The 18,557-nt window shown below is 42.2% G+C and overlaps 1 protein-coding gene across 1 annotated transcript; it reads right to left on the bottom strand.

Moving 5' to 3' along the window:
- Positions 1 to 734: 734 nt before the first annotated feature.
- prima1 (proline rich membrane anchor 1) lies at positions 735 to 16,032 on the bottom strand. The gene is made up of 4 exons (XM_084045492.1): positions 15,090 to 16,032; positions 14,009 to 14,150; positions 10,086 to 10,218; positions 735 to 3,400 (listed from the first exon to the last, which is right to left on the bottom strand). Exons 1-4 carry the CDS (start codon positions 15,372 to 15,374, stop codon positions 3,301 to 3,303), a joined length of 660 nt encoding a protein of 219 aa, XP_083901618.1. The 5' UTR covers positions 15,375 to 16,032; the 3' UTR covers positions 735 to 3,300.
- Positions 16,033 to 18,557: the final 2,525 nt, after the last annotated feature.

Consider the following 18,557-nt stretch of genomic DNA (forward strand, 5'->3'; position numbering starts at 1 on the left):
CATTCCTCTCTGGTGCTTCTCTACTCTCTCTACATGACTTAGCTTGTACAATATCTCTCCACCTCCCTGGTTTCACGTTGTTAACTAAATGTGTGATGCACAAACTGATGGAGAAATGAGTAGCTTTATGTCAAATATGAAAATCTGAGGATAGAAATTATTCCTTTGAAACACAATAGCTGCATATAATTCACTTTAAGATACAGATTTTGCCATGGGAGTTGATAATTAATGTTATACTAATCTGAGTTTTAGCATGCTGAATATGATCACTCACACACCAGTCGTGATGTTTGTGACATTGTAAATTGATTGAGCCCAGAGCTAGCGCAATATGTGACCCATAAGTTGTATTGTTTGCATCATTAAGCCCCATAGAGTGGAGTGTGTTTGATAATTGCACTTCATTAAAGATGCACTGTGTGAGACAGACTGGGAGCATGTTTTCTGTTATGAGGGCCCAGGAGACATGGCCAGCACAGCTCTGCCCGAGACACGCACACAATAACAACACAACACAGAACGGTGAAGACTGGATGGTTACAGGCTAAATATAACATCACTTTCATCACCCTCAGCACATATGCACAGGTTTGTCTGGCATCAAACAACAAAAGCATGTATTTTTATCTGCATTGCCTTTCAACACAATAAACTGTAGGCCTGTCACTCTGTACACGTTTATTTACAACTGAAAAAGTCAGCAACTTATGCACATTTACCTATCTGTTTGGTATAATGCATAAATTGTGCATTGACTATTGATTGCCATATATACATTAATGGCTTGCTCCATCAACATGACAACATTGATATAATTCTAACATGTAGCACATTGTTTATTTTCTACTATGTATAAACTGATCGTTCTGTTATGCTGTACATGTAATTAACAGTCCAGAAGGCAGATATTTAAATATCAATATTTACATTCATGCATCCATCTTTTATCTCATATGGGTACATAGTAGGGTATACTGTTTGCTAATACCTGTGCATGTTTCAATGCAACTGTGTGTTTCCAAAATGTAACAGTTTAGCCTATGTCTATATACTATACAGACAGCCATAGAGTACAGCCCATTCTCACACATAACAGTCATCTGATTCTGCACGCATGCACAAACACAGACAGACAGGCAGACAGAAAAATACACACATGCACGCGTGCGCACGCACACACACACACACACACACACACACACGCACACACACGTGCACACACACACACACACACACACACACACACAAACACGTACAGCTGATACACAGATTCGATGTCAAAAAAGCAGCGTAGCATTGAGTGATGCTCCAATTCAGCTCAGATTCAATTAGAGGGGTGTGGAGGATCTCTGTGACAGCACTAAGTCACACGCATCCCCACTGAGGCCATCCTCTGTGCAACCTGATCTCTGGCTATTGGCTAAGCCTCCTGTCTCTCACCAGTCACAAGGTCAGCGGTCAGCCCTGGGCTCAATGTCCCTCTATAGTGATGGGCTAAGAACTTGTAGACAGATAGGAAAATGAAGATTGTCAAATCCAGACAAGAACATGGTTGAAGGCATCGAGATGAACCCTAGAACCCAGGCCTCTGAAATGACGAGATATAAGGGCTAATTCAAACGTCTCGAATTTTTCTCCGCAACGTTTTAACCCATTTAGACCTGAGGCCATTTCTAAAAACGCCTTCTAAATCCTGACCTTTTTTTTTATGTTGCTATATATGTACTGTACATAGCAACAACTACCCCAAAAGGGGTTCCCGTATTGAAAGGTATACAGTAGTTACGCATAGGGGTTCCTGGTCTAAATGGGTTAATGCTTAATCTATGCTTTGGCGTAGTGCGGTGTTGTGACGTGTCGCACGTAAATAGCAGATCTACAAGCAGATCTACAGCAGATCTACAAGCCGACAAAGGCAAATCTAAAAGCTCACAACACATCGCATCCGTGATGCGTTGTGAACTTGTAAATCGGCTGTTTTCGGCACATAAAGCATAAATCAAGCTTAAAATGGTTTTGTCTCGTCGCAAATCTTTGGTCTGAACTAGGCGTAACAAAAGAAACCGCACAAGCACATCTAGTGTTTTTGGGAGCTTGTGCTTAAATTAAATAAGGAAAAAAACGAATGGGGGAGTTCTGCTGCAGACTGCAGTATGGAAATAATGTTTGGAAAACACACATTCACATAGCACATCAGAGGTTCCCTGACTTGTTTTAGTGAAGTCTCAGGGAAGCAGAGAAAGGCATATCAAACAGCCAGAGACAAAACAAGTGACACCAAAACTCTTTGCAGAGCAAGCGCGTTTTCTGCACCAGTGTCTCAAACTGACAGCGGGCTTAAAGCATTGGAGCATCACAAATGAATTATATGGTTTATGAATAATTCACTTAAAAAACGAGCTATCAAGAAATAAAATGAATTCATCAGTCAAGATATGAATAACTAAAGGGACAGCATTTGTTTTTTTTGTTGTTTTTTTTGTAAGTAAAAAAATAAAATTCATAGTTAAGTAAATAAATAGATGGATGGATGAATATATATTACATTGAGCCTAAGTCCTCAATTTCAGTGCTGGGATGTAAAATAAACTTGACATCATTATACTGATGTTCATCCTGTTATTTATGTTTTTGTAAATTGCATAGTCAGATGAAAAACTTCCACATCCCAAACCCAGGACCAGCAGTATAACTGTGCCCCTTTCCGAACCTCCACAAATGTAAAACAAAACAGTGTGAGGAATATAAAAAAAAAGACAAAAAAAAGAAGAAAACAAATGTTGCATTCTCCATAAAAACTGCATGCACGTTATTTATTGTGTGGTGGTCTGTCTAGCTAGCACACCAACGGGACTGCTGTATTGTCTGTTGTTCCATTGCAGTGTGCGAGGTCTGGGTCTGCAGTAAACTGGCAAACAGTCCCACTCCAGCAAGCAGCCAACCAGCCTGTCAGCAACACTTGCTGTTACAGAAAGCATAATGTTCAGCCTGCTGTGCCACTTCTGACACCACAGGGGGGTTTGTTGCTCTTTCTCTCCATCCGTTCACACAGATTTCTCTTTCTCTCTCTCTCTGACTTCAGCTTCTTTTTTTTTCTCTCTCTCTTTTTCTCAAGCTGGATGAGCGTCTTCAAGTCCAGGCAATGCACAAAGAGACGAGGGAACGAACGGTGTATGCGTTTAGGAAACCTCCGGTAAACCCCCATTTGCATTCTGGATGAGAGGGAATTGTTTCTATTAGGGGTAAGGTGACAGATGGTAGTAGTGATGTCACTTCCAGCGTCTGTCAGCTGACAGTCTATACCACAGTGTTGTTGGTGCCTATGGTCTTCTTGTTGCGGATGCTCATGGCGTACTCCCCGCGACTGGTTCCGTTCTCTTCTTTCCGTAGTGGTTTCCTGTGGACAAACATTTTTCACATAAGTGAGAGGAAGAAATTCCTGACAAGAGATTGTGCGTTGTATTCTTCCCCAGTAAAAGGCTGTGTCATTAAACAGAGTTTCTAGCCTGTTAACCTTTAGGCTGATTTGATTCCCCTGGCTGCTCTGTGTGGATGCGCTGGTCTCAGCCATCCCGTCTAATAAGCTCAACGTTAAAAGGTCACTTTGCTCTTAGATCCATGAAGGGAGACGGGAGGGATGGATACATTGCAACACGGGGGACATGGCAATTAAATGGACAGTCGCTAGATACAATTTTCCCCCCACTAAGTGATGTGTGTATCTGTGCGCAAGTCCAAATTGGCTTGTAAATTACGTCAATACATAACCTCATGTGAAATTCCCTGTAATACTTTCCTACTTTCCTTTCTGAGAGTTCTTTCTAATGAAAAAAAGTCACAACACATGATCCTCTTGCCTGTCATTGGTCTGTGAAGAGCAGCATCATTCAATGCTACCCTTTTTATGCACCCCTCAGTGCTTTTGCGGTTATTATATTTGTCCAGTGTACTGTGGCTTCTGCGCCGACCCCCTCAGCTGCTCTCCCCTGCTCGGGCTTATGTAACTCAGAGACAGATCTGAATACAGTTAGTACAGTTATTGTCCCACTCAACACTGTACAGTGCCCTCGCTGGTACAGAGGACCCTTAAGCTACATCTTAGCTCAGTGTCTCCTGCCCTCTACTCTGAAAGCTACGGCTGGCGAGTCTGACTTGACGGACAGTCATTCTCAGTCTAGTTGGACACAAGCCTCTTCCCCTCATAGCATAGGGGAGCTAACATCCCTACTGTAAGTATTTACACATTTAACTACAGCAGTAGTTCCCAACCTTTAATCGTTTAGAGCACCCCTTTTTATATCAGACAAAAGCTGAGAAAGCCCCCCCCCCCCCTACACACACACACACACACACACACACACACACACACACGCGCACACAAACACACGATTCCCTTCATTGTACATCAAATAGCGAGTAGGTACTTTGATTAGATCTGCTATTTTCTCATAGATGTGCTCATTTTTGGCAAATGCTCGCCTATTGTCACCGAATGTTCACATATTATGACATGCCCAGAATAGGGATGCTATTTTTCATAAAAATATAATTGTGTTGCGTTAAATTGCGTTATTACAGTTTAAAATGTTTGGCTACCTCAAGCCCCCCCCCCCAGGTTTTGAAGCACTGAAATCAGTACCATAATCAGTTTGGTACAACATAAATGTGCTAAAAGCTTTATGAACAATTTCAGTTTTCAGTATATAGTTATGAGCCACATAGTATAAAAACATACATCTTTGTAACTTTTCACAGTAATACCGAAGACTAGAGTAATTCATGCATTCTCTCTCCCCTCTCTGTCTGTCTGTCTGTCTGTCCGTCTGCGTCTTTGGCCTGAGTCTGTTCCTATTGAAGATGATGGATGACAAGTAACGCCCTGCATGATGCATATGAATAACTGTGCTCCAGAATAACTGACAGGTATCACAGCTTAGTCATAGCCATCGCTCACACAAAAGTCACGGCGCTGCCTCTTCTGCAGGGATAAGAGTTTGACTTATTAGCGCCATAGTAAGGCTGTAAACAAAATGTGAGGCTGTAAGTAAGTCCTATGGGAGTCCTTCATCTGGCGAGATTTGACGACGAAGGCCACCCAGGACATGCATTTGCTCTGTCCCCGTGGGACCAGGGGAAGCCTGGGAAAGGAAACTGCCCAGCCCTGGGGTGGAAACACATCCTCCTGCTGCAGGGAAGATGATTGGTTGATATGAGCTGCAGCAGGGGGAGTTGGGATATACCAGGGTTTTCTCTAAGGGACAGCGCTGTCTTGTTTACAGCAAGGCTGGGAATTCTCCTCCTCTGAGAAAAGAAGTGGTACGTGCTAATAAGATAGATATTCATTCAACGCGGTATAGCAGCTCCCCCTCAATAAGAGTAAAAAAAAAAAGGAAATCTGATAGAAGCACTGTCATTTTTCTGTCGTTTTAAGTAGAGGCTGTGCTTCTCCAGTGTCCTCAGTATCACAGATAAACACTGTGTTTTCCCATGGATTTATTTGTAGAAGGGATACCAGGGACCCGTGGTCAGATGAGTGCCTGTGTAAAAGGTTATGCAACCTAATACACAGGTCAGATAATATTGTATTTTATATGTTGCTGTATACAGTATAATCTTTCCACTCTGAGATAGACTGCGTATTTTAACCTGCAGTTAGAAAAGGCCTGGGTAGAATTTAATTAACATTTTCTACATTAAGCACAAACAAGCCTGGGGAGTGAACAAAGTACAGAGAGTGTGAAAAACATGTGCTGATACAGCAGCTAACAAATCAGCAAAGCTAAAGTTCCACTACATGCTGAACTAGCGCCACGACCGTCTTCATTACTTAACCAGTTAAAACCTATACATAGTTGACTGGAGTGCGCCTGGGGTCTATACTGGGCCCCACCTTTTCCCCCTCTACACTAAATATATCTTCACCTATAGGCGATCTATAATTTCACATGTTGCAATGTATTTCCACAAATGTTCACCCAGAATAGGGACCTGATTAGTTTTTGGTTTCAATCTTGACTGATGTACTTGATAACAGACCACACCCTTAACGCACCTGCCTGTACTCGAGTGATTATGATGTGACCCCTTCCCTATGTATTTGACATGATTTCACACGCTTACCATTACTGCCTGACTTGAAACGCGTTGCTGAGTAGTCTGTAAGATTAGATTAGATTGTTTGTTTGTTTGCCTAAACAAAAATGTGTAGAAAAGAATAGCTATTTTACAGTATTAAATCTATTCTTTTGCATTGTACAGCGGCCTCCCTCCTCAATTGTGTTTGCATTGGATTTTTGCCTCCTTGGGAACCCTAGGACTCTCCACTTTTTGGGGTGGCAACTTAACATGTCAAACAGGATAAAACTTGGCCACCAAACACAATTGTTGTGGATGATTTGGCAGAATGTATTTCTGAGGAGACACTGCAGTTTAACTGGGTGCAAAAGAACCAAAACAGAGTGGAAAACATTGACCTTTTCATCGAATGGCTGCATAGCAACAAAGAAGAGTTATGCCAGTGACACACCTTCCATGTTCTGAGTCAACTGTCCCCATACGGGGAATCCCTGTAAGTGCTTTTTTATTTTTTTGTGTGTGAATAGATAATATTATGGGTAATAAACAAATTACCATCCAGCTCATATTATCCAATCTAATCGCAGGAGCATCACCCGTCGGTTCGCTAAACTCGTATTTCAGTGCCTGGAAAACTATGACCACCCATCTTTCACTCTTTTAACAAAACGATTTAGTTAAATTGTTACAAAGGTCATATGCACTATTCACTACACTTTCATTTTGATTGGCAATTTAATAGCATAACACAGGATACCACAGATTCGAGTCCCTTGTTTTTTAAGCGTATCAGTTTAGTAGCCAAGCGGAATACCATTAATGTGTCAGGAAATAGGTGTAATTTTAAAACGGTATCAAAGGTGTGGTTTAATGACATTTTCTCTGTCCAGACTAAAACGCAATCCTAGAATTTAAAAACTTTTTGAGATTTAGGGGGACACTAGGTTAAAATGTAGCAAAGGTTATGCATTTTCAAACTAAAACGTATTTTGTGTGGATGTAGCCTTGATGTTTTGATAGCATGGCTGTAATTCCATACATGGTATTGACACGACTCCCACAGTCACCATTCTTACTAATCTTACCTGACCTTTTAACTGACGATTACTTAGCCTTTAGTGACACAGAGGATACCAGACACCTTGCTAATGTTTTGAATCCACTCTGAAGACTGGTCACAAAATGGAGCACTTACTCAAGTTACAGTAAATTAGTTTTAAAATAATGACACCGCAATATGTGGGCCGCCAACTCTGTGGGTAGGGCGTCCCACTCCACTTAATGTATTGAAGTGAAAACGGGCGTGGCATTCTGCTTAACAGATTCAATAATGTAGGTTGATTGCTGATGTTGCTTCGGGCCAACACACAGGGCAGACCATTTGGGCCTCACACCGACCTCTACCCAGGCTGTCAATAATAGATGCCATGCTGTTGACACACGGCAGGTGGCTACACAACACTTCACAGGTTAGATGAATATTTTATATCAAAGCTGTGCGATCACAGCACACATTCCCGTTTGAAGTTTTGGGAATGGATTGTGATGAAATTGGGACATGTGTTGAGCTGTTTACAATTACTCCAACCATCTGGATATTAGAGTAGGCCTAACATGCTTCGGGTTCAAAGAAAAGTATTCCCCACAACAACATACTGTGAAACACTGGTAAGCAGACACTGCTTTACCTGTTTTGAAAGTGCTGGCTTGGTAATTGATGGAGATAAGAATAGAGTAATTAATAATATATTGCCAAATATTGTAATATAAACCGCTTTGCTTCACAAAGACATTAAGATATCTTTTTGTGTTCCTGAACTGTCTTCATATATTGTAGGACAGGTCCAGTTGTGATATATCATCTCTCCTTGGACAGAAATCCCAGAGCATGATTGAGTAAAAGCACCTAGTTTCATTAATCAGTTGCACTTTGTTTGTTTAGGCTTCATGGATGGCCGGCATCCTGGGTATCATGTCTTTTGATGGGAGAGCAACCTTGAAACACAGTATGTGTCTGAATCCTCTTTACCGGCTTCCGTAGTCTCTGGATTCCACTCAATAGAATTGTATGGAATGTTTTTTGTTGTTTTTGTTTTGTTTTTCACAAACCCATTGCCTCTGACGGATGACTGGAAGACAAAGATTAGAAAATATAACAAAAGGCCTGCAGGACTGAGAGGCCTGCAGAGCAAGCTCTTATAGTGTCTCTGCTGCGCAGGGCTTGGCAATTGGCCAACTGATTTTCATTGGGAAAGCCCTGAGCAGTGAGGGTCTGGAAGAGCTATATATAACTGCCTCTGTTTTTCTAGCTGACAAACCCTCTCGTACATTGTTATTGACTAAGACACCCAATTACCGCCTTCCCCTGCTTTGGTAGACAACATTTTTATCTGTCTTATACCCTCTCTTCCGCTCAGGATGGATGGATGATTAGGGCATCCATGACACATTCCAATCAATTTTTATGCCCCACAGTATTTTTTTTTCTTGGGCTGGTTTCCTATTGGCTGCAGACTAATGAATGTCTAATGAGGCCAGTCTGACTGGACCTGTGCATTTTCCCCTACTCATTCTGAGGGGAAGGCAGTTTGGCGTGGCAGAGTCTGCAGTCACAGCGCTCACAGAGCTTCAGGACACGACCCGCTTGCATGTATAAAAGATGTGGCCTGCGACTGAATGACTGCGCAAATTAATTCATAAATAATGACTTGGGTTTGGGGCTACAGCAGCCCGTATTGCAACAACACTTCCCTAACGCTGCTGCATTAAAAAAGGTGCCCCTTGGCTACGGAGGGGGCTGGAGAATTGCCATAATGAATTCCTGAGCCAACCACCCATTACTTCCGCTGCCTGACTTTGCCTATTTGTTGTTTAAGGAAAGGAGAAAAAATAATTGTACCGAGGCTAGCCACATCTAGCATGCTCTCTTCACACACAATTTCATAAATAACATTATTTCCCAAATTGCGAATGCACATCTATGGTTATTCTCATATGGGCTTGAGACACTTGTTTATTCTGTCTTATACAGTGTGTAAATATGCCAAGATGATGAATATGTGTATGTGTAAGTGCGTATGCATCTGTGTGTTGGTGGTTGTGGGGTGGGGGGTGGGGTGCATAAAAGTGTGCTCATATTTTCTCCATGCCAGTCTGTACATTGCTTTTAAACAGATGTGTGTATGTGCTAAATGTCTGTGAACAGCTACGTGTGTGTTGGAATTTATGTGTGATACAGTGCTGGCTGAATGTCAGATAGGGAATTGGGTCTTGGTTCGGCTGCAGGCTAAAACCTCACGCAGCTTTTTCTCTAATAAGCCAAACCAAATAGGGGCAAATAGCTAGCGTTGCATTGACAGGGCCATGGGATTCCTTTGGTAGTAGATCTTTCCCTCACTTTCACATCATCCTGTTGCCATTCAAAAAAATATTAGGACAATTAAGCAATTTAAAATCGTCAATGCTGAGGAATTGTATTTTGGCATCTTGGAAGCTAACATTTTTACACTCCTATTTATTTGTTTTTACAAAGTTGAATGAACATTCATTGCCATCATGTATTAGTTGATGTCATCAACTAATACATTACACAACTCAGTGCCCCATCCTCACTTACCACTGAAACCCATTTCCATTATCTAACCTTTGACCTTAGTGTGACCCAGCAGGGTTATGACAGGGTCACCGTATCCTTATGTGACATTCTCAGGTAAAGCGTTATGCAAGAGACATACTGTAGCACAGTCACACATGGGTTCGGTCTCAAATGAGGAAACTTGAGTAAGATGGCAAGGACAGCATTCCATGCATAATTACTTTAAAAATGTATATGCTTTTATCACATATTAGAACGGGAAAACAAGACACATTCAGTCTGGCATCCCTATTTTGGGCATGCCATTACAGGCAAAATAAATCTTTCACAATACAAAACAGGGCTTAAGTGGTTACACTGCATCAATAGATTAGAGGGAATCAGAGAAACGGAAACAGAATGGTCATCGAACCTCTTGATGGCCTTGTAGCAGATGATGATGGCTGACAGGAGGAAGACAGCTGAAGCACAGCCCACCGTTCCAAGCACTATTATCTCCATCCCCATCCACCAGGGCCTCAACAAGGGCACAGTGGGATCTACCACTGAGAGAGAGAGCGAGAGAGCGAGAGCGAGAGCGAGAGCGAGAGAGAGAGAGAGAGAGAGAGAGACATGGGTGTAGAGTAGAGAAAGAGGATCGAAGAGAAAACGGTTAATGGACAAAGACACCACATTGCTAGACACCGATATTACCGTGTCCATTGCTTTTGAGTCTACATGTAAAATGTATATTATAGCCGTCATACTTCTTAACCACTTAAACGCTATATACTAGCCCCCCTAATTCTTTCCCTCTACACCAAATCTCTTAACTGAAAATAGCCACGCTACAAACTGACAACGCTTCACTGCAGCACATTGTGAGCTTGTAGATCACCTATTTTCGCATAAAGTTTACCCCAGAATAGGGATGCTAGGGTTCAAGTGGTTAAGACAATTCAGTCACAGCGTGATGAAGATCCCCCCCCCAACCTGTGTTTAATAGCTCAAAGGCGCCATGCATTGATTCATTGTACTGTAACTGTCCATAATAGAGCACAAGTGATTTTTCCACGCCTGCTCTCACAAAAGTATAGGGAACAGGGAAGCATCAATGTCTCCTCGCCTGTTGTGTAGAACTTAGGCTCAATGTTCAGAGATATCTAAGCCGACACTATGAATCATTTAAGGTCCTGTCAGCCTTTCTTACACCAGCACTCCTGGTCCATGCCACACCTCCTGCGCTTTCACACTTTACACTGTCAAATCCTCAGTATTCATTTCATGCCAAAAGTGTGCAAATGGAACCAAACGGGTCCGTTTGCTTCCATTTGCTCACTCTCAGGGTGAAATTAACACTGAGGATTTTACTGTGTAGATGTGTGGTACAGGACCACTCACTGTGAACCCTGTACATCTTCACGTGCACCCGCATCTACTGTGCCTGCAATGGAGTTGCAGAACTTTCATGTCCATTCGTTGCTCTTCTGTTTATCTCGAGTTATCTCTTTAATATTGTGTGTACAATCTGTCTGTCTTTCTGTATAACCTATTTATCTATCCATCTGATCTGTCTGTCTGTGGCTCTCTGCTCCCTCCTTCTCTATCACACTGTGAGAGTACCCAGTAAAATGTTCTAGTTTTTCCTTAAAACATAAACACGCTGCGTTCGCAGTGCTGCTGTGTTATGAATGGGATATGTTTTACACCATGGCAACAAATCACCCTTTAGTAATGCCGTAAAAAATAGCTTCCAGCACAGCAGATTTCTACCGAGAAAATGACAAGGCATGGCTCCCTCCAGCACAGCACAGCACAGTACAGTACAGCACGTCATAAGTCACTATGAATCTAAAAGCTCCTCTCAGGCAAACTTCCGTTTAATCCTGCGTTTTGTCAACGGCTGTAGGATTTAATTCAGTCAGTGGTAAGGATCTACTTCATTGTGATAAAGCTCACTCCTTTGAAGGGACACAGTAAAATCCAGAGTGTTAATTTAACTCTGGATGTGTAATAATGGACCTGTGTGGGTTGATTTTTCCACTGTCACTGTTTAATTAACACTGCAGATTTTACTGTGGACTTGTGAACCATTTTAGCACATACAGTAGACTCTTACTTAACGGTGCCAGTTCCTCTCTTTTTCTTTTTCAAACTTTTTGCGGATAGATATGGTCTCAGTCATTGTCCCAGTTTTTATGCCTGTTATGCATATTTATTGCCTACTTATAGTTTAAAGCGAAATGTAACCATTGTGCAGAATGGAATGGTGCTAATAAAAGAAAACAGACTTTACAGTGGACAGAAATTGCAACATTTACGCAGCTCTACAGTTTACACTGGGAAACTCCGTAAATCTCACTAAGTGCAGATTATTCATGTTTGCCTCTGCTGCTCTTTGCAAACACTTCCTTCACTGCCTTTAAAACAGCCAACTACTGAGTCTTAACCATAATTGGACATTCAAACGCCCACCTTAGATAGAGGACAGTCAGGTGGTCCTGGCAGTATTTATGCAGTGACCTTGACAACAATCACAAAGAGGTCCGTAACTGTCCATTCATAGGTGGATCACATGGTGAGTCATGCTTAACCCATTAAGGCCCGAGGCCGATTCTACAAATGCCGTCTAAATCAGTAGTTCTCAAACTGTTCCATGCCAAGGACCCCCAAAAATGATATGTATTTGGCCGCGGACCCCCCACCTGAACATGTTTTGTGCCAGGGACCCCCAGAAGAGAAGATTTGTGTTAAAACATTTAAGATTATTAAAAATTGTCAAGATCCATTCTCTATACCAAATTTGAAATCATGTTTGCGTGTTTGTTTGTCTGGTCCGTTTCTTTGTATTTTTACAGACTTTTTATATTTATCCTTGGAAAAAGGAAAATATGACAGCAATAACAACATGGGGGGAGGGTTGGGGAAAGGGAGAAAATTAAAAACAATTCTGACTGCCAACATGTCTATTCTATGTGACTCTAATAAAGATATTTATAAAAAAAGTCAAGATTTTTCTAAAATGTTAAAAAATAGCAGATCTACAACCTTGCAGCGTGTCACAAAGTGACGCGCTGTGAGCTTGTATATCTGCTATTTTTGAGAACTACTGTTCTAAACCACTGTTCTAAATCCTAAAAGTTTTCTGAAAAACTTACGGTATGATGTTATATATATAGCTAAAATATAAAATGACACAGATGCTTTCCCGGTTTTCATGGGTCTATACTCTGTCGTACAAAGGGGTCGTGCACCAAAAATAGCCGATTTACAAGCTCACCACGCAGTGCATTGTGAGCTTATATATGGCTATTTCCAACGTGCGACACCGTCCTACGACTAAGTATAAATCAGGCTTCAAGAGGAAGAGGAGGCCAATCTACACTGACCAGACAGGGGGGAGAAAAACCAAGTGACTGAAACCTTTCCCTCTGCCATCTGTTGAGACTTTGATGATGAAGTACCCCCCTCCTGTGTGAGTGAAGCTGAAAGAGTCAAAGTAATAACTTGCCGTGGCTGCATCATCAGCAATGCCTGTCCAATATATCAGAGCAATGCTCATTAAGGTGCTCATGGGTATATACAAATCATATCAGCTTTCAGAGGAATTAAATATATTAGACAAACTGTCAATGGATAGACCATCTATTGAGTGGGTTGAGGAAAAGAGTGTAGAGGGGAAAATGTGCCGCAACAGACACCCTTCACATACACACGCACACACACACACACGCATGCACACACACACACACACACACGCGCGCGTACGCACACGCCACGTGTACACACACACACACACACACACACACACACACACAATCATTACCCCCCCCCCCCCGGCTCAACTTCAAAACAGAACTTGCACTACTTGGCTGGTTCATTAGCCCCTTATCTGTATCACACTAAAGATAATTTAATTAAGTCATCTGTGTTTTAATCAGGGGTCCTCCGGGGGAAACCCTCTCCACTGAACCACTGAGCCTGGCAGCCCAGCAGACATGGATTTCACAGGCAGCTGGGTACTCCCCAAGGTCAGGTCCGGCATAAATTAGTCCCGTGTTCAGCTGTCAACATCCTCTATCTAACACACAGATGCCACTGAGCATACACATAACCACACACACACACGCACACAAGCACACAAAAACACGCGCGAGCACACACACACACACACACACACACACACACACTATAGATCGTATAGATCTTGATGTTAAATTCTGCTGTAGATTAGGACAGAAACATGGAACTGTCTAATTGCTACTGTATGCACCTGCGTTTGGCTGGAAACCACTCGCAGGTGAGAGTGAGACGGACCGCTGTGAGTGAGAAAGGTACTGGGAGCAGAGATCTTACCTGTGGTCCCCAGTAGCCGTGGTGGAGGAGGGGGGGGAGGCGGGGGAGGAAGGGGAGGGTAGCTTCTACAGTGGCATGCCAGCTGGCACTGTTCACTAACTTTCTCCGCCACAGTCTGTGAGCATGACCTCTGGAGTTCACCCTTTACGTGGAGTGAGAGAGAGAGTGAGAGTGAGAGAGAGAGAGAAAGAGAGAGAGAAAAAAAAGAGGAGAGGGTGGAAAAAAGAGATCTTCAATGCACACTGAGAAATAACATCGGTGCAATAGCCCACACCATAAATGCAGGTGGGTGCTTCAGTCAAAAACAGCCTAGTTAGTGGCATGTGGAGGCTAGTGGATATCCCTTCACTATCTTTTCCCTGCATTGTTGCTGCCACAGCAGCTTCAGTGTTTAGACATGCAGAATGGTATCATCATCATGTCTATGGCTGCAACCCTGTTCCTGTGAGAAACCACCCACCAACAGAGTGGGCAGCAGGCTGCCCTGAGGAGTGTGCGTGGGTGGACTTGGAAACTCAAGCAGATCACATTACACATGAACCCTGGCAGCACTGCGTGTGTGTGAACAACGGCTCACCACTATTTGTAGGCAGCAGCGTGGGGCAGAGGTTAGACTACTCATCCCTAACATATGCAGGGGTGCAGAGGCCTGGATCATGGTGGGATAACAGGATAGTGTTATCATGGAAACGAAAACAGCTACTCCATGTTCTCACAGCAAACTGAATATGCTGTGTTTATGTGGTGTGTGTGCGTGTGCGTGTGTGAGAGAGAGCTATTACACATGAGTGTGCATGGCTATTATTCTCATGGTGTGTTGTCATTGTCAACTTGCTTCACAGGCATATCCATCATTATAAATTTTAGGCAGGTGTGCCCTACATTATTGACGCCATACACTGGTGCACACAGATTATGAAGCAACAAGACATTGCATGTAATACGTACACAAAAACATAAAATAAAGTCTAGTTGGCATCGTTCACCTGCTTATCTAATTAGTCCAACAACTCCAGATACACTTGTGTAACATCTTCTCATGCGTAAAATGACAAGTGGCGCGCCTAGACGTGCTCCTTACCTGGCATGAGAGTAAAAACAGTGATAGAAGGCTATGACCGAAGAAAAAAGGCCAAAAACTTAAAGTAAATGGCATGAGGTCTTGGACCAGCATTCCTCTTGCGCTGTTCTCGAGGACACTAGGCAGCGTTTCGAACAAATGAATGCAGTACACATAGGATTGGACTGTTTTGGAAATAACCATCCACCCTATCCAATTCAGCGGCGATGTGATCTGTGACAGGCGTCTCCACAAATAGTTTATGCCACAGTCATTTTGCTCTTGAAATCCCGTTGTCGGTAGCATAGGACAAGCAACACATTAAAATAACCCGCAGATCTCGATCATTCATATCTCTAAAAGTAGTTTTGTTTTTTTATTGGCACTCAAATAGCGACCAGATTCACGCCTCTTGGTTCAGCCGCTACTCCGTGCGATGATGTGAGGGCGATAGATGGCCCAGACCCGACATCCCTCCTTGGCAGCATACATGGGCGCAAAACCAATGGGCTGCTACTCAAGCCATCGAAGTTGAAGAAGAAAACGAAGAAAAAAAGGTCCTCATGAATACCGTGCGATACGATTCCTTACAGCGGCCGTGGACTCATCACACATCTCCCCAACTTATCTAGGCTAAACGTACGAGCGATCAGATCAGTCCCGCGGGCAGAACCAGAACCGAGGGTTAAACTGATGCATCCCCCTCCCTGGCTGCCAAAATACAGCGGGCTGTTTTATAGAGGAGCATCACCGTACCGCCGAGTGGAAGTAGTGCACCTCTCGCACACCATGCAGATCAGCTCATCCTGTTCAATGGGCTTTTCCAACCAGTCGCGAATTCTTTCAAAACAAAGTCCCGAAAGACAGGGATGGATTAAACGAGACACGTTTTAAGTGCTGAACCGACGCACACCCTGCTATTTCGAATGCGTCGACAGTGTCAATTGTGCTTTTAGTGGTTTGAGCTGAAAGTATAGCCTACAGTGCATGAGGCGAGTCTGTGAGGATGACGCTTGATAGACCGAATTAAAGTCAAGTACGCTAGTGAGAGAGGGAGAGAGAGAGAGAGAGAGAGAGAGGGGGGGGGGGGGGGAGATGGGTGGGAGAGAGAGACTTAAGAGGGGCTGGGGCACCACGTTATAGGAAGGACTTACTTAACTGTAGGGCCTATGGAAGATACAGGCCGAACAAATACCAGTGCATTTGTGATACAGGCTAGTCTACTGTCAGTACCTCAACTGTCTGTGCTCCAATGACCCTATTATATAGGAATGTTGAAATAAAGCCTAAACTTTAAGCATCCGTTGATAATGCTAAATGCACTCTATGTTTCTTGATCAAAAAGTGACCAACATTTGATCCATTTATTTTCACTGTTTGTTGTGACAAACAGGTTTGCAGTAAGTGACAGGTAGCTAAGCACATGCATTGTAATTCAGAGGGTCAGGCTCTGAAGGGCAGTTCCTAACACAGGAGTTGCATATTGGTTTATGAAAGTAGACAGGGCACAGCTAGCCTATAATACCGCAGTGCCAATGTGACAGGCCAGACACTCATTCATTTTCTTGCTCTGTGTTCCATACCTCCGTGCCATTTGGGTTGGACTTGGACAATATAGTGTTCAAAGATTAGTCAACCACATTCTTTGCAACTTCTTTGGGTGTTTTTCACTTAGAATTGCCTAAAGAACTATAGTATAGCAGACTATAAATAAATAGCATACATGCAGAAACATTTTTTGTTCTATATATTACCCTTAAAAGACACTGAAAACGCATTTTTTTCATTATAAACTCACTATAATATGGTGATGACACGTGGATAGCAATATATTAGTGCAGAACCATTTTAATCTTCAAGTTGTTTTCAAATTTTAATATTTCTATACAACACAATTAGATCTCAAATATCTCCTGAATATGTCTAACAATAATATTGTATTATAGTATATTGGCAGACAGACAGACAGACCAAAGTCCTGATGGAGCATTGTTGTGAATTCAAGAAATTCACACAAATAGGCCTAAAGTGGTAGTCTGAAGGATTAGTTGCGATTTTATAGATCTACATACAGTTTAAACAGAACTGGCTCCCAATTGTGTCATACGAGATATGACTTAATATTTGAAAAATAGAAAAATGGCATTTGTTTAAAAAGGAAAGGAAAAAAACACAATATGAGACAAGTGAAATATGTTTTAAAATATTCAACCAATAGCATGTAAATCTAAATCTTGCTTTCTTATGCTTTCTTGCTTATCAAAATTCAAACTTCTAAAAGCCAATGGTCCTGCTGCAGTGTGAATGACTCAACTGTTTGTTCGGAAATGCCATCTTTTGTTGTTTACTTGCTAATTATTGGCATACACAGCTTTTTGTAATCCGAGAAGTAGGCCTACATGGTTCAAGCCTGATTTATTGTATAGACCTACTCAGTCGTATGGTTCCCCCCCGCTGAAAATAACTGATCTTCGCATCACAATACATTGTGAGCTTGTAGATCTGCTATTTTCGGCACAGGACACAGTCCTACGACGAGTATAGGCATCAAGTTGACATATAGGCTACCCAGAGGGGACTGTTTAGTAGCTCAGCTACTTCAGTCTACTCAGTATTGATTATCTGACAAGAGAAAAGCACTACATCCCCTGGTTGCTTCCTGCTGGCTCACCTCATTCCACCAACACAAAATCTGCCATAACATAAATCACTGCCTTTTCGAGCTCAAATAGGAGACTGCTTGGCTCAAAGCAGTGGTTCTGAACGTGGGGTCCTGGGACCCATAGGGGTCCTTGATGGGGTTCCAGGGGTCCCCATAAATATATATATATATACAGTATATCAATCTTAATCATCAGCATTGCTTCATACAAGATGTTTACACAATAATTGCCTTTTTGATCATTGTCCGTTATCTCTCTACTACATAAATACAGCATGGAATTCTGTACAAAATCATATCCAATCTAACAATAAAAAATATTCTAAGATTTGTTTCTGTAGGACTAAATTTCATCAAATGGGGGTCCGTGGCTGAAATGTAAACTAAATTAGGGTCCTTAATATGTAAACGGTTGAGAACCTCTGGCTTAAAGGTAGGGCAACAGATAAGGGACAACTTCAGTAGTACTGTAGCTACTGTACCATATAGCCTACAAGCTTTTTTATATCATTATCTAGAAATGTCTTAAAATGCTCATTTCTGAAAAAGTGACTATAAAGATTGCAGGTTGGAATTGCACATGACATCACTAGTGGAGGAAATACTAGTGTATTTTGACTAGTAGGCTACTTATAATATTGGACTATAAATGTACATAATGTGTCTAGCATTCAAAAGTAAAACCAGCTATATTTGCAATGCTCTCCAAGACTGTCTACCGTTTGTGAAATTAAATGTATATTGATGATACACTTAAAGTGTCCCTGTATTTGTTTATAAAGAGCCTGGGTGACTTTGCCAGGTTGGACTTCTTCCACTCCTGACAT

This window comes from Gymnoscopelus microlampas, assembly GCF_963454915.1.
Source record: "Gymnoscopelus microlampas genome assembly, chromosome: 20".
NCBI classification, from domain to species: Eukaryota; Metazoa; Chordata; class Actinopteri; order Myctophiformes; family Myctophidae; genus Gymnoscopelus; species Gymnoscopelus microlampas.